General features: G+C 39.1%; 1 protein-coding gene across 1 annotated transcript in view; it reads left to right on the top strand.

Moving 5' to 3' along the window:
• The first annotated feature begins 4,059 nt into the window (after nt 1–4,059).
• CFAP300 (cilia and flagella associated protein 300) overlaps nt 4,060–14,857 on the top strand; it is a 32,504-nt gene continuing 21,706 nt past the window's right edge. Inside the window, exons 1-2 of the mRNA XM_004385866.1 lie at nt 4,060–4,169; nt 4,387–4,468. Coding sequence (XP_004385923.1) covers nt 4,060–4,169; nt 4,387–4,468 — 192 coding nt within the window. The remainder of the gene's footprint in view (nt 4,170–4,386; nt 4,469–14,857) is intronic.

The following is a 14,857-nucleotide window of genomic DNA, read 5'->3' as shown; positions in this document are numbered from 1 at the left end:
TCTTGGTTCAAAGATTTAAGGTTATGGCTTTGTGGGTCTATCCACTCAATTGGCCTAATGTTTTTAGTTTCTCTTCTACCTCCTGGTTCAGTGAGTAGTACCTGGGGTCTCAAAAGCTTGTGTGTGACCACGTAAGATACAACAATTGGTCCTGTTTGCCTGGAGCAGTAGAAAAAGAAGGAGACCCAGGAAATGGAGAAGGGAACAGTCTGCAGTAGAATTGCCTTCCTTTGTCATAAGACCAGAAGAAATGGTTGGTGCCCAGCTACCATTACTGAACATTTTGATCAAGGACCCAACAGATGGATCTTGATGGAAAGGAGGAAAAATGTGGAACAGAACATCAAACTCTTAAGGAAACCAGACTTACTGGATCCATTGAGACTGGGGGAAGCCCAGAATATATCATCCTGAAATAATCTTTAAACCTCGAACCAAAGCTATCTCATGAATTCATCTTTAAACTAAACAACAGTTTAGTTCAATTAATAAATGTCAACCTTGAATACTACACTCTTTTAAAGAATTATCTATATGAGATCAAATAAATAACAGTAACTCTAAAATACAGATGAGACCTTTAAGGGGCACAGACAGTAATAAGTTAAGGTATTGAAACAATACGGGTAGAGACAGTGAGAATACTGACACAATATGAAGAAGGTGACCAATGGCATTGATTTGCACATGCAGAAATTGCTGAATGGGTATATGTTTTGTTGTCTATATTTTCACCAAATTTTTTTTAAGGAAATTTTAATTACAAAAAAAAATAAAGCCTAAACTTTAAAAATAAAGTAGGCTCTTAATATAGATTTCTTTTTTTAAAAAAAAGTACACCCCCCCTTATTTTTCTTGCTTGGCCACAGACGAAGTGAAAATTTTGTCATGGACTGATCTTGAATAGACACTGATCTATACAAAACAACTTACTGATGAACAATGTTTTCCAAGTTTCAACTGGTTGTGGTCACAGTCACTACTTCATTCCTCTAACAAAGTCAAAATGCTATAATTGTTTATCAGGAAAAATAAAATCACTAGAGTCTACCTAGCATAGTCCTTGACTTCTAAGTATGTTCAGTAAATCTTTTTCAAATCATTAGAATCATAGAAAATTTATACCAAGTAGAACCCCAGAAAGAAAATAAGTGCTATTTTGGTGATTTGGTATGAGACAAGTTAATATTAAAACTACTTCTCTCTTTGCCATTTTTTATCATAACTTACTTTAGGTCAAATACATGTGAATTCTAAATTATCATATAAAAACCAAAGCTTGTCACAGATATACCAGGATGCTTTTGGCTACAAGTAAACAAAACTCCCCAAAACTGGCTTAAACAGTAAGTAAATGTAATATTACACCTAACAGTAAGTCCGGTGGTATGGTCTATGCGCCAGTTATTCATCTATTGTCTCTTAGCTTCATATCCATCCTTCTGCACTTTGCATTGGGATACTGGGACTGTTGTTGTCAGGTGCCGTCGAGTCGATTCCAACTCATAGTAACCCTATGTACAAAAGAACAAAACACTGCCTGGTCCTGTGCCATCCTCATAATTGTTGATATGTTTGAGCCCACTGCTGCAGCCACTGGGTCAATGCATCTCGTTGAGGGTCTTCCTCTTTTTCACTGACCCTCTACTTTACCAAGCATGATGTCCTTTTCCAAGGACTGGTCCTTCCTGATAACATGTCCAAAGTATGTCAGACAAAGTCTCACCATCCTCCCTTTTAAGGAGTGTGCTGGCTGGACTTCTTCCAAGACAGATTTGTTTCTTCTTCTGGTAGTCCATGGTATAGTCAATATTCTTTGCCAACACCATAATTCAAATGCATCAGTTCTTCTTCGGTCTTTCTTACTCATTGTTCAGCTGTTGCATGCATATGAGGCGATTGAAAATATGACTTGGGTCAGGTGCACTTAGTCCTCAAAGTGACATCTTTGCTTTTCAACACTTTAAAGAGATTTTTTGCAGCAGATTTGCTCAATGCAATACATCATTTGATTTCTTGACTGCTGCTTCCATGGGTATTGATCATGAATCCAAGTAAAATGAAATCCTTGACGATTTCAATCTTTTCTCCATTTATCACGATGTTGCTTATTGGTCCAGTTGTGAGGATTTTTGTCTTTATGTTGAAGTATAATCCATCCTGAGGAAACCCTGGTGGTGTAGTGGTTAAGTGCTATAGCTGCTAACCAAAAGGTCGGCAGTTCAAATCCACCAGGCGCTCCTTGGAAACTCTATGGGGCAGTTCCACTCTGTCCTATAGGGTCGGTATGAGTAGGAATCAACTCAATGGCAATGGGTAGGGGAATCCATACTGAAGGATGTAGTCTTTGATCTTCATCAGTTAAGTGCTTCAAGTCTTCTTCACTTTCAGCAAGCAAGATTGTGTCATCTGTATATCACAGGTTGTTAATGAGTCTTCCTCCAATCCTTTTGCCACATTCTTCTTCATACAGTCCAGCTTCTCAGATTATTTGCTCAGCATACAGGTTGAATAGGTATGGTGAAAGGATACAATCCTGACACACACCTTTCCTGATTTTAAACCACACAGTATTCCCTTGTTCTGTTCGAACGACTGCCTTCTGTTGTATGTACAGGTCTGCGTGAGCACAATGACGTGTTCTAGAATTCCCATTCTTTGCAATGTTATCCATAATTTGTTATGATCCACACAAATGCCTTTGTATAGTCAGTAAAACACAGGTAAACATCTTTCTGGTATTCTCTGCTTTCAGACAAGATCCATCTGAAACCAGCAATGATATCCCTCATTCCACATCCTCTTCTGAATCTGGCTTGAATTTCTGGAAGTTCCCTGTTGAAGTACTGCTGCAATCATTTTTGAATTATCTTCAGCAAAATTTCATTGTGTGTGGTATTAATGACATTGTTTGATAATTTCTATATTCTGCAGGATCACCTTTCTTTGCCATGGGCACAAATATGGATCTCTTCCAGTCGGTTGGTCAGGTAGCTCTCTTCCAAATTTCTTGGCATAGACGAGTGGGCACCTCCAGCACTGCTGCACCTCTTTGTTGAAACATATCAATTGGTATTCCGTCAATTCCTGGAGCCTTGTTTTTCTCCAATGCCAGCGCAGCTTGGACTTCTTCCTTCAATACCATTGGTTCTTGATCATATGCTACCTCTTGAAATGGCTGAACATTGATCAATTGTTTTTGGTACAGTGATTCTGTGTATTCCTTCCATCTTCTTTTGATGCTTCTTACCTTGTTCAATATTTTGCCCATAGAATCCTTCAAAATTGCAACTCGAAGACCATAGAATAGAACAGAACAGAACAGAATAAGAAATACATAGAGACGAAAGTTTGTTAGTGGTTGGTTACCAGGAGCTGGGGGGAGGGTAGGCTAGGGAGTTAAATGCCTAAAAGGGGTACTGAGTTTCTGTTTGGAGTGATGAAACCTTTTGGAAATAGCGGTAATGGTTGCATAACATGGTGAATGTAATTACCGTCACTGAATTGCATACTTAAAAATGAATAAATGGCAGTTCTGCTATATATATTTTACCACAATATTTTTTTTTAATGAGCCATATGGTAGAATAGTTTCCAAAGTAGTCACATAAACATTTGTCTTCCAAAATAGATAAGCCTGATTAATTCGGAATAACTTTTTTCTTCAGAAACGTCTGAGTCATCAAATTTAGATCTAAGTAAGATTACAGTGCTTTAAGTCTAGGTAATTAACCCATGCTGAGTAATTATTACTAAGTTAATTTCAACGAGTATTGATTGGCAATTTTTCTCAGACCAGAACCTCGAATCTCCATATCTGGCTAAACCGGGGATAGAAGGCTGTAGTACTTCTTCCTGGAAAGCTGGAGCTAATGTTCCTCACTGCCCACTCCGCGACCCTGCGGAGAGGCGGGTACCTCTGGACCTAGCAGACACGTAGCCGTCCCGCCCCGCCCCGTCTCCGCCCCGCCCCCGCCCCGCCCTCGGCGCTGCACGCTGACCCGACGGCAGCTGCGTCTCCCTGGAAACGGCCTGGGCTTCCGCGGAGCGAAGACCACGATGGCGGCCGGCGAGCCGGGGCACTTGGGGAGTTATTACTTCAGATTTCTACCTCAGAAAACCTTCCAATCCCTCACATCCCAAGAGACCACCAGCCGGCTCCGCCAGTGGTGAGGGGCGAGGAGAGAAGAGCTCCTTGGCCTTCGCTGCTGTGGAGGCGCGAGGCCCGGCGCGGGCCGGGCGTCGAGGCGGCCCCGTCGGCCACTCGGCCCTCGAGATTGAAATCCCGAAGCTGCTGTAGTGGGGGGTGGGGGTGGATTCCGTGGTGAACGTGCGCCCTGAGAGGGGGCCGGACCCCGCTGAGTTTTCTTTCCTCTTCTGCCCCAGGTCCATGCTGGGTAGAATCAAGGCACAGGCGTTCGGATTTGACCAGACCTTTCAGGCCTATCGGAAGGATGATTTCGTTATGGTTGGTATAGGGTTGCAAAGTTCTTTGGGTCTCTGCTGATTTTTAACATTCCCCCACTTTGCATAGATTCTTATGAACACGCTATGTCTTAGGGACGATTTTTCTTGGAGTTTGGGAATAATAAAATATGCAAGTTTTTTTTTTTTTTTTAAGTTTTACATTTCCCGCCACCGTAAATTTGTTTTTCAATTAACACATTCTTTCACTACCTTCATTCTTCTGCCCTAGAAAACTTTCCAATTCTGGGCTGATATCGAAAATCAGTCTCCCTCTTTTTTAATAGGCAGACCTCATTTTTAAAATACTGTTACCCAGCTTTATCACTGACTTTATTTACCAGGCTAACTCCAAATTAGTTTTGGTTGTTTCTCAAAGTCAAGTCCACACTTTGGGAATTGAGCCTCAGGCTCTAACAGCAGTTCAAATGGAAAATTCCAAAAATATGTTTTAAGCAATAGGAGAGTTGTTGGACTGTCTTTATAGGTACTAGAGGTGACTACATTGAAAGAGGAAAAGTTCATTTGGAGATATAAGTTTTGGTGTGTTAAAATTCAGTCACATTTTAAGTCCCACCATTCATTTCCTTTTTTTATTTTCTCTTCAATCAAATAGAAAATATTGTTATGGTTTGTGAAATTGTCTTCCTTCTTTCCCATTCATGTCCTTGAAACATTATAGTTGGCATAGTTTTTTCACTTATTCACAAACACTTCCTGAGGGCCTACCATGTGCTAGGCATTCTGCCAAGTGCTGGGGATACAAGGATCAACAATATAGACAAGGACCTTGCTTTCAAGGATCTTACAAGCCTGGGGGCAAGACTGTCAATAAAAAAATTAATTAATTCATATAAGTGCAGCGAAGAAAATAAGAGGGAACATAGAAGGCAGAATATTAGATAGGATTGTCAGATTTTTCTTAACCTAATTAATATTTACTATGAGGATATACAGGTTAAATATCTCTTTTCCTTCCCATAAGACTATATAAAACCTGTTGCCCTCGAGTCAATTCCAACTTACAGCGATCCTGTAGGACAGAGTGGAACTGCCCCATAGGGTTCCCAAGCCCTGGTGGTACAGTGGTTAAGCATTGCTAACCAAAAGTAGGCAGTTTGAGTCCACTAGCTGCTCCTTGGAAACCCTATAACCTGTTGCCATTGAGTCGATTCCAACTCGTAGTGACCCTCTGTCCTATAGGTTCGCTATGAGTCGGAATTGACTCAACAGCAGTTTTTTTTTTTTTTTAAGATTGTATGATAGCTTTGGTGGTGCAGTGGTTAAGCACTCAACTTCTAACTGAAACAGCAGTTCGAACCCACCAGCATTTGAACCCACCAGCCGCTCTGTGGGGGAAAGATGTGACAATCCGCTTCCATAGAGATTTACAACCTTGGAAACCCTATGGGGTAGCTCTCCTGCGTTCTGTAGGGTTGCTATGAGTTGGAGTCGACTCGAAGGCAACTGGTTTAGGTTTTTAAGGTTGTATAATACTGCTATAATATTACTTTTTATTATTTTTCATTTATACCAGTGCTAGCTCTCAATAATTAATTTTTAAAGTTTAGAATCTTAGTTTACTGTATCTTAGTATCCTGTAAAGTTGTTTGTCATTTATGCAATAAATATTTGTTGAATACTTAACTGTGTCCATGCTAAGGTATTAAAAAATGGAGAGACCAAGTTTGCAAGGCATGTACAGTTTGGGAAACTAAAAATGTAAATAATCCTATGCAATACATTGCTTTAATGAGGATTTACAAGGTGTCCTAGGTACAGGAAAAAAGATCACCCAACGGTGGGGTGTTAGTGTCAGGAAAAGTTCATGGTCAGGAAAAACTTCATGGTGGAGGGTGTAGAATTAATTTTGAATGTCACCTTTAACAGACTCAAGGCTCATCCATAAAGCACACCAAATTTCCATAATACCAGGCAATTTTTTTCTAACTAATTTTCAAGCTCTTCGTGTTTATAACTTTTTTTTCTGTCAAATGGATAGTCTTATTCACGTTTTTTAATTCAAAGAAATGTACTCATACAATCGTTATATTTATTCACATAACTAACTTGGAAGGAAATAAAGCATTGTGGCTAACAGCATAGCTCAGAACAAGATTTACCTTGAAGCTAATGAAACTTCAGGGCCCCTCACTAGTGTGAGCTCCTCACTTGCGGAAGCCCCTCGCTTGTGGAAGCCCCTTTCCGAGAGGCCGCCCTAGCAGTATGTTCACATGGTCATACGTTTTTGAAATTTTTAAAAAATAAGATTTTTGTATTCTTAGAGAAGGCTCCTAAAATTGTATAAGCTAAAGGCCCTGCAAAACCTGAATCCTCCCCTGGTTTGTCCTGGGTTCAAATTCCAACTCTGCAGCTTACAAGCTATACAATATTAAACAAGTTACTAAACCTTCCTTATCCTCTGTTTTCCTCTCGACAGATGGTCACAGTGCTTCGCACATAAACCAAAACCAAACCAAATCTGTTGCCATCGTGTCAATTGCAACTCATAGCCACCCTATAGAACAGGGTAGAACTGCCCCATAGGGTTTCCAGGAAGCAACTGGTGGATTCAAACCGCCGATCTTTTGTTTGTTTGTTTTTTAATTGTGCTTTAGGTGAAAATTTACAGTTCAAGTTAATTTCTCATATAAAAATTTATACACATATTGTTATGTGACACTAGTTGCAATCCCTATAATGTGACAGCATTCCCCCTTTCCACCCTGGGTTTCCCATGTCCATCTAACCAGCTCCTGTCCCTTCCTGCCTTCTCATCCTGCCTCCAGACAGGAGCTGCCCATTTGGTTTTGGGTATCTGCCTGAACTAAGAAGCACACTCTTCTCGAGTATTACGTTTCATAGTCCAGTCTAATCTTTGAAGAGTGGGCTTCGGAAATGGTTTTAGTTCTGGGTTAACAGAGTGTCCAGGGGCCATGGCTTCGGGGGTTCCTCCAGTCTCAGACTGTTTAGTCTTTTTACATGAATTTGAGTTCTGCTTCAAACTTTTATCCTGCTCAGAGACTCTATGTTGTATTCCCTGTCAGGGCAGTCATTGGTGGTAGCCGGGCACCATCTAGTTCTTCTAGTCTTAGGCTGATGGAGTCTGTGGCTATTTTGTCTCTTGGGCTAATATTTTCCTTGTGTCTTTGGTGTTCATCATTCTCCTTTACTCCAAGTGGGTTGGGACCAATAAATGTATCTTAGATGGCTGCTAGCAAGCTTTTAAGACCCATACGGCACTCACCAAAGTGGGATGCAGAACATTTTCTTTTTTAAAATTTTTTTTTAATTGTTGTGCTTTAAGTGAAAGTTTACAATTCAAGTTAGTTGCTCATATAAAAATTTATGCATACATTGTTATGTGACCCTAGTTGCTCTCCCTGTACTGTGACAGCACACTCCTCTTTTCCACCCCTGATCTCCCGTGTCCATTCAACCAGCTCCTGACCCTCTCTGCCTTCTTATCTTGCCTCCAGACAGGAGCTGCCCATTTAGTCTCATGTATCTACTTGAGCTAAGAAGCACACTCTTCATGAGTATCATTTTATGTCCCATAGTCCAGTCTAATGTTTGAAGAATTGACCTTCGGAATGTTTTTAGTTTTGGGCTAACAGAAAGCCCGAGGGCCATGTCTTCCAGAGCCCCTCCAGTCTCAAACCATTAAGTCTGGTCTTTCTACTAAAATTTGAGTTCTGCGTCCTACTTTCTCATCGTCCGTCAGGAACTCTCTTGAGTTCCTTGTCAGGGCAGCCATTGGTGGTAGCCGGGCACATCTAGTTCTTCTGGTCTCAGGCTGATAAAGTCTCTGGTTTATGTGGCCCTTTCTGTCTCTTGGGCTAATACTTTCCATGTGTTTTTGGTATTCCTTATTATCCTTTGCTCCAGGTGGGTTAGGACCAATTGATGCATCTTAAGATGGCCGCTCGCTGGCTTTTAAGACCCCAGATGCCACTCACCAAAGTGGGATGCAGAACATTTTCTTAATAAACTTTGTCATGCCAGTTGACCTAGATGTCCCCTGAAAGCATGGTCCCCAGGCCCCCGCCCCTGCTACTCTGTCCTTCCAAGTGTTTGGTTGTATTGAGGAAACTTCTTAGCTTTGGTTTTGTCCAGTTGTGCTGACTTCCCCTGTAGTGTGTGTTGTCCTTCCCTTCACCCAGGATGATTCTTGTCTGCTATCTAGTTAGTGAATTCCCCCCTCCCTCCCTTCCCACCCTCGTAACCATCAAAGAATGTTTTCTTCTGTGTTTAAACCTTTTCTTGAGTTCTTATAATAGTGGTCCCATACAATATTTGTCCCTTTGCAACTGACTAATTTCAGTCAGCATAGTGCCCTCCAGATTCATCCACGTTGTGAGATGTTTCACGAGTTCATCATTGTTCTTTATCGGTGCGTAGAATTCCATTGTGTTTCTGTACTGTAATTTGTTTATCTGTTGATGGGCACCTAGGTTGTTTCTGTCTTTTTGCTGTTGTGAACAGTGCTGCAGTGAACATGGGTGTGCATATATCTATTCGTATGATAGCTCGTATTTCTCTAGGATATATTCCAATGTGTGGGGTTGCTGGATCCTATGGAACTTCTATTATTAGCTTTTTGAGGAAGCGCCAAATCGATTTCCAAAGTGGTTGTACCATTTTACGTTCCTACCATCATTACATAAGTGTTCCAGTCTCTCCACAATCTCTCCAACATTTATTGTGTTTTTTGGATTAGTGCCAGCCTTGTTGGGATGAGATAGTATCTCATTGTAGTTTTGATTTGCATTTCTCTAATGGCTCATAATCGTGAGCATTTCCTCAAGTATCTGTTAGCTGCCTGAATGTCTTCTTTGGTGAAGTGCCTGTTCATATCCTTCACCATTTTTTAATTGGGTTATTTGTCTTTTTGTTGTTGAGGTGTTGCGATATCTTATACATTTTAGAGAGTAGACCCTTATCAGATATGTTGTAGCCAAAAATTTTTTCCAAGTCTGTAGGTTATCTTTTTACTTTTTTGCTGAAGTCTTTTGATGAGCATAGTGTTCGATTTTTAGGAGCTCCCAGTTGTCTAGTTTCTCTTCTGGTGTTTGTGCATTGTCAGTAATGTTTTGTAATCTGTTATGCCATGTATTAGTGCTCCTGGCATTGTCCCTATTTTTTCTTCCATGAGCATTATTGTTTTAGATTTTGTATTTAGGTCTTTGATCCATTTTCAGCTAGTTTTTGTACATGGTGTGAGGTATGGGTCTTGTTTCATTTTTTTTCAGGGGGATATCCAGTTATGCAAGCATCATTTGTTAAAGAGACTGTCTTTTCCCCATTTAACGGACTTTGGGTCTTTGTCAAATATCAGCTGCTCATAGGTGGATGAATTTACATCTGGATTCTCAGTTCTGTTCCATTGGTCTATGTATCTGTTCTTGTACCAGTACCAGGCTGTTTTGACTACCGTGGGGGTATAATAGGTCTAAAATCAGGTAGTGTGAGGCCTCGCACTTTGTTTTTCTTCTTTAGTAATACTTATCTGGGGCCTCTTCCCTTTCCATATGAAGCTGGTGATTTGTTTCTCCATCTTGTTAAAAAATGTCATTGGAATTTGGATCAAGATTGCATTATATCTGTGGATCGCTTTGGGTAGAATTGACATTTTCACAATGTTGAGTCTTCCTATGCATGAGCAAGGTATGTTTTTCCACTTGTGTAGCTCTGTTTTGATTTCTTGCAACAGTGTCTTGTAGTTTTCTTTGTATCGGTCTTTCACATCTCTGGTTAGGTTTATTCCTAAGTATTTTATCTTCTTGGGGGCTGTTGTAAATGGTATTGATTCGGTGATTTCCTCTTCGAAGTTCTCTTTGTTGGTGTAGAGGAATCCAACTGATTTTTGTATGTTTATCCTGTATCCCTATACTTTGCTGAAGTCTTCTATTAGTTCCAGTAGTTTTCTTGTGGATTCTTTGAGGTTTTCTGTGTATAAGATCATATCATCTGCAAATAGAGATACTTTTACTTTGTCCTTACCAGTTTGAATGTCCTTTATTTCTTTTTCTTGCCTTATTGTTCTGGCTAGGACCTCCAGCACAATGTTGAATAAGAGTGGTGATAAAGGGCATCCTTGTCTGTTTCCTGTTCTCAAGGGGAATGCTTTCAGACTCTCTGCCTTAAGGATGATGTTGGCTGTTGGCTTTGTATAAATGCCCTTTATTATGTTGAGGAATTTCTCTTTTGTTCCTATTTTACTGAGAGTTTTTATCATGAATGGGTGTTGGATTTTATCAAATGCATTTTCTGCATTGATTGATAAGATCCTGTGATTCTTTTATTTATGCCATGGATTACATTGATTGTTTTTCAAGTATGGAACCATCCCTGCATACCTGGTATAAATCCCACTTGATCATGATGAATTATTTTTTTGATATGTTGTCGAATTCTATTGGCTAGAATTTTGTTGAGGATTTTTACATCTATGTTCATGAGGGGTATTGGTCTGTAATTTTCTTTTCTTGTGGTGTCCTTACGTGGTTTTGGTATCATGGTTATGCTGGCTTCATAGAATGAGTTTGGGAGTATTCCAACCTTTTCTATGCTCTGAAATACCTTTAGTGGTAGTGGTGTTAACTCTTCTCTGAAAGTCTGGTAGAATTCTCCAATAAGCCTTGAGGGCCAGGGCTTTTTTTTTTGTTGGAAGTTTTTTTAGTACCTCTTCAATCTCTTCTTTTGTTACAGGTTTATTTAGTTTTTCTACCTCAGTTTGTGTTAGTTTAGGTAGGTAGTATGTTTCTGGAAATTTATCCGTTTCCTCTAGGTTTTCAAATTTGTTGGAGTACAGTTTTTCATAGTATTCTGTTATGATTCTTTTTAATTTCAGTTGGGTCTGTTGTGATACCGCCCATCTGAGTTCTTATTTGGGTGTTTTCTTTTGTCAGTTTGGCCAGTGGCTTATCAATTTTGTTGATCTTTTCAAAGAACCAGCTTCTGGTGTTGTTGACTGTTTCAATTGTTTTTCTGTTCTCTATTTCATTTATTTCTGCTCTGATTTTTATTGTTTCCTTTCTTCTGGTGCCCGAGGGCTTCTTTTGCTGCTCTCTTTCTATTTGTTCGAGTTGTAGGCTGATGTTTTGGTTTTGACCTTTCCTTCTTTTTGGATGTGTGCGTTTATTGCTATAAGCTGACCTCTGAGCACTACTTTTGCTGTGTCCCAAAGGTTCTGGTAAGAAGTGTTTTCATTCTCATTTGATTCTATGAATTTCTTTATTCCATCTTTGATTTCTTCAAAACCCATTAGTTTTTGAGCAAGGCATTGTTCAATTTCCACGTATTTGGTTTTTTTCCCTTGCTTTTTCTGTTATTAATTTCTAGTTTTATGGCTTCACGGTCAGAAAAGATGGTTTGTAATATTTTAACGTTTTGGATTCTCTTAAGGCTTGCTTTGTGGCCTAATACGTGGTCTATTGTGGAGAATGTTCCATGTGTGTTGGAAAAGAAAGTATACTTGGCTGCTGTTGGGTGAAGTGTTTTGTATATGTCTATGAGATCAAGTTGGTTGATCATGACATTTAGATCTTACACGTCTTTACTGAGCTTGTTTCTAGATGTTCTGACCTTCACTGACAGTGGTGTGTTGATGTCTCCTACTGCTATTGTGGAGCTATCTGTTTCTCTTTTCAATGCTGTTAGAGTTTGTTTTATGTATTTGGAGTTCTGTCGTTGGGTGTGTATATATTTATTATGGTTATGTCCCCCTGGTGTATTGACCCTTTAATCATTATATAGTGTCCTTCCTTATCCTTTGTGATGGATTTTGCTTTAAAGTCTATTTTGTCAGAGATTAATATTACCACTCCTGCTCTTTTTCAGTTTTTGTTTGATTGATATATTTTTTTCCATCCTTTGAATTTTATTGTATTACCGACCTTTGGTTAGCAACTGAGCTCTTAACCGCTGGGCCACCAGGGTCCCGCTTGGCACATTAGAACTGTTTAATAAGTATACTTGGATATGAAAATAATGCTGAATTCTTGATGAGATTGACATAAAGATTAAATCAAATAGTATATGTTAAATATTTAGCCAAGTACCTGAGTCATAATAAATGCTAGCTGTTGTTATTATTAGGGTCCCTTATAGGGCAGATGGTTAATGCACTTGGATGCTAACCAAAGGTTGGAGATTTGTGTCCACTCTGATGCACCTCAAAAGAAAGGCCTGGCAATCTACTTTTGCAAATTTAGCCATTACAAATCCTATGTAGCACAATTATTTTCTGACATACATGCAATCACCATGAGTCAGAATTGACTCAATGGCAACTGGTTTATTGTTATTAACACTTGTATGCTCCATTGCAAAGTACTTGTTTTATAGCAGTAGTCACTGCAGTGTGCCAGATAGAGCTTTCAGCAGTTTCTATACATTTATCACTATAATCTTCACAACAATCTGGCAAGTTTTATAGCTGAGGAAACTGAAGCTCCAAAGGTTAAGTAATTTGTCCAGTAACACCCAGCAAATAGCAGAACCAAGTGCAAGCCCAGGCATTTTGACTAAATTCCATGCAGTTTCTACTACAAACGCTTATAACTGAACAAAGGATACTGCTTAAACTAGAATTCCAGATTTTGAATTTTCCCTTTCAATTTAAAAACAAACTGTGTTTCAAAAGTTAGTTTGCAAAGTGGTAAATGGATAGAAAGAAGAAAGGGAACATTAACTCAGCAGGTATTTCTTTAGTTCCTGGGTCTGTAGAGGTGAATATGACCCAGTTATAGAGAGGGAAACAGACCAGAAATTGCACTGCAGAGTGAGAAGTGATAGAATACATACCATATGCAAAGATACTTGGTGGCACAAAAGAGAAGGTAATCATTTTTGATTGAGGCAATGAGGGGAGAGTTTACAAAAGAAGAGTCACTTGAGCCTAGGGCCTGAGAGATGAACAGGTAGACAAAGTGGGGAGATGATGGTGGTATGATGTTCTAGAAGACCTTTTGTGCTATTCAAAGAAGCTTGAGCTTCATCTAGCTAACAAAGAATCACTTAAAGATTTTAAAACAATAAAATTTAAAAGATTTTAAGACAATGAAACTTGGCAGTAGTGTGGAGGGTGGATTGTTAAGACTGAGTCTGGAAGCAGAAGACCAAATTGAAAACTATTGCCCTGCAGACAAATACAGTGATGTCCTCCTGAATTAAGACAGTAGCACTGGGATGGCCTGGAAAGATGTTTAGGAGAAAGGCAGTATTCAAGGACTGATAAGATGTTCAGAGTAAGGGAGAGGGGAACATGTACGATGACTCTCAAGTTCTGGCTTGGTTGACTGGAGTAGCTGATAATGCCATTAAATACAGAGAAAATGCAGAAGAGTAATCAATGGAAATGAGTTCAGTTTTAGGAATGATGAATTTGAGGAGCGTCATAGTGGCAATATCAGGTGGATAGTTGAAGATAAGATCTAATTTTGGGTATCATTATAGCCCTGGGCTCAATAGAGTGTCAGCATCCTTACAGGGGTTGGAAATGATGAGGCTTGAGGACTCCCATAGGAGTAGGAATGAAAGACGTCTCCCACATAATCTGCAAGGATGGTCCCTAATTTAGAGAGTTTTCCTGAAGTCCTGCACAACACTTTTGCTTACATCTTATGACCAGAACTTGGGCATGTAGTGCATACCAGAAAGATTAGGAAATGCACACTTAGCTGAGCACACTGCTCTGCCAAATAACATCAGGATTCATTAATTAAGAAAGAGAATTGATATTGGGTAGGAAACCAGCGTTCTGCCAGATAGATCATATAGTCAAATATCTACCTTTTTTTCATATGTATGACATAATAGACATATTTAAAATTAGATACTATATAAAAATTTTGAAGTTTTCCACCTTCACGTTTTATGAAACATTTTTAAAAGTTTATTCAAAGTCATGTACATTTTTGACATTGATATTTTCAGTATATCCAGTTTTTGAGTCATCTGATATTTTTCCAAGTCACATTAGCTTTCCTTTCATCTAAGTTGCCTGAAATACAGAAAATCCTTCCTCATGGCTCACTAAGAATTCTGTAACAAACCAAAAATACCACTTGCATTCATTAGGTCAGTTTTTTAAAAATTCATTCTTTAGGTATATAATTGTAATATAAATAACATACAATAATATAACCACTTATTGCATTGCTTTATTTGATGGGCCTTTACAAAGACTTATTTTCATTAGCTCTAGATCAGTTCCATGCATTGCCAGTTAGACTACTTCCACTTACAATGACATCCAAAACATATAATTGTAAATAATTAGTAAATATAAATTAAGTTTCTTTCCCTCTCTTTTTTAGTGATTGTTTCAGATGGCCTTTAAATAGCCTCCAGAACCAGTATTAATTGAGGTTAATTCCAGTTTGTGTTA

The sequence above is a fragment of the Trichechus manatus genome, unplaced genomic scaffold (assembly GCF_000243295.1).
Source record: "Trichechus manatus latirostris isolate Lorelei unplaced genomic scaffold, TriManLat1.0 scaffold00148, whole genome shotgun sequence".
NCBI lineage: Eukaryota > Metazoa > Chordata > Mammalia > Sirenia > Trichechidae > Trichechus > Trichechus manatus.
The sequence above is the reverse complement of the archived record's forward strand: the minus strand, read 5'-3'. Positions and strand labels throughout refer to the sequence as shown.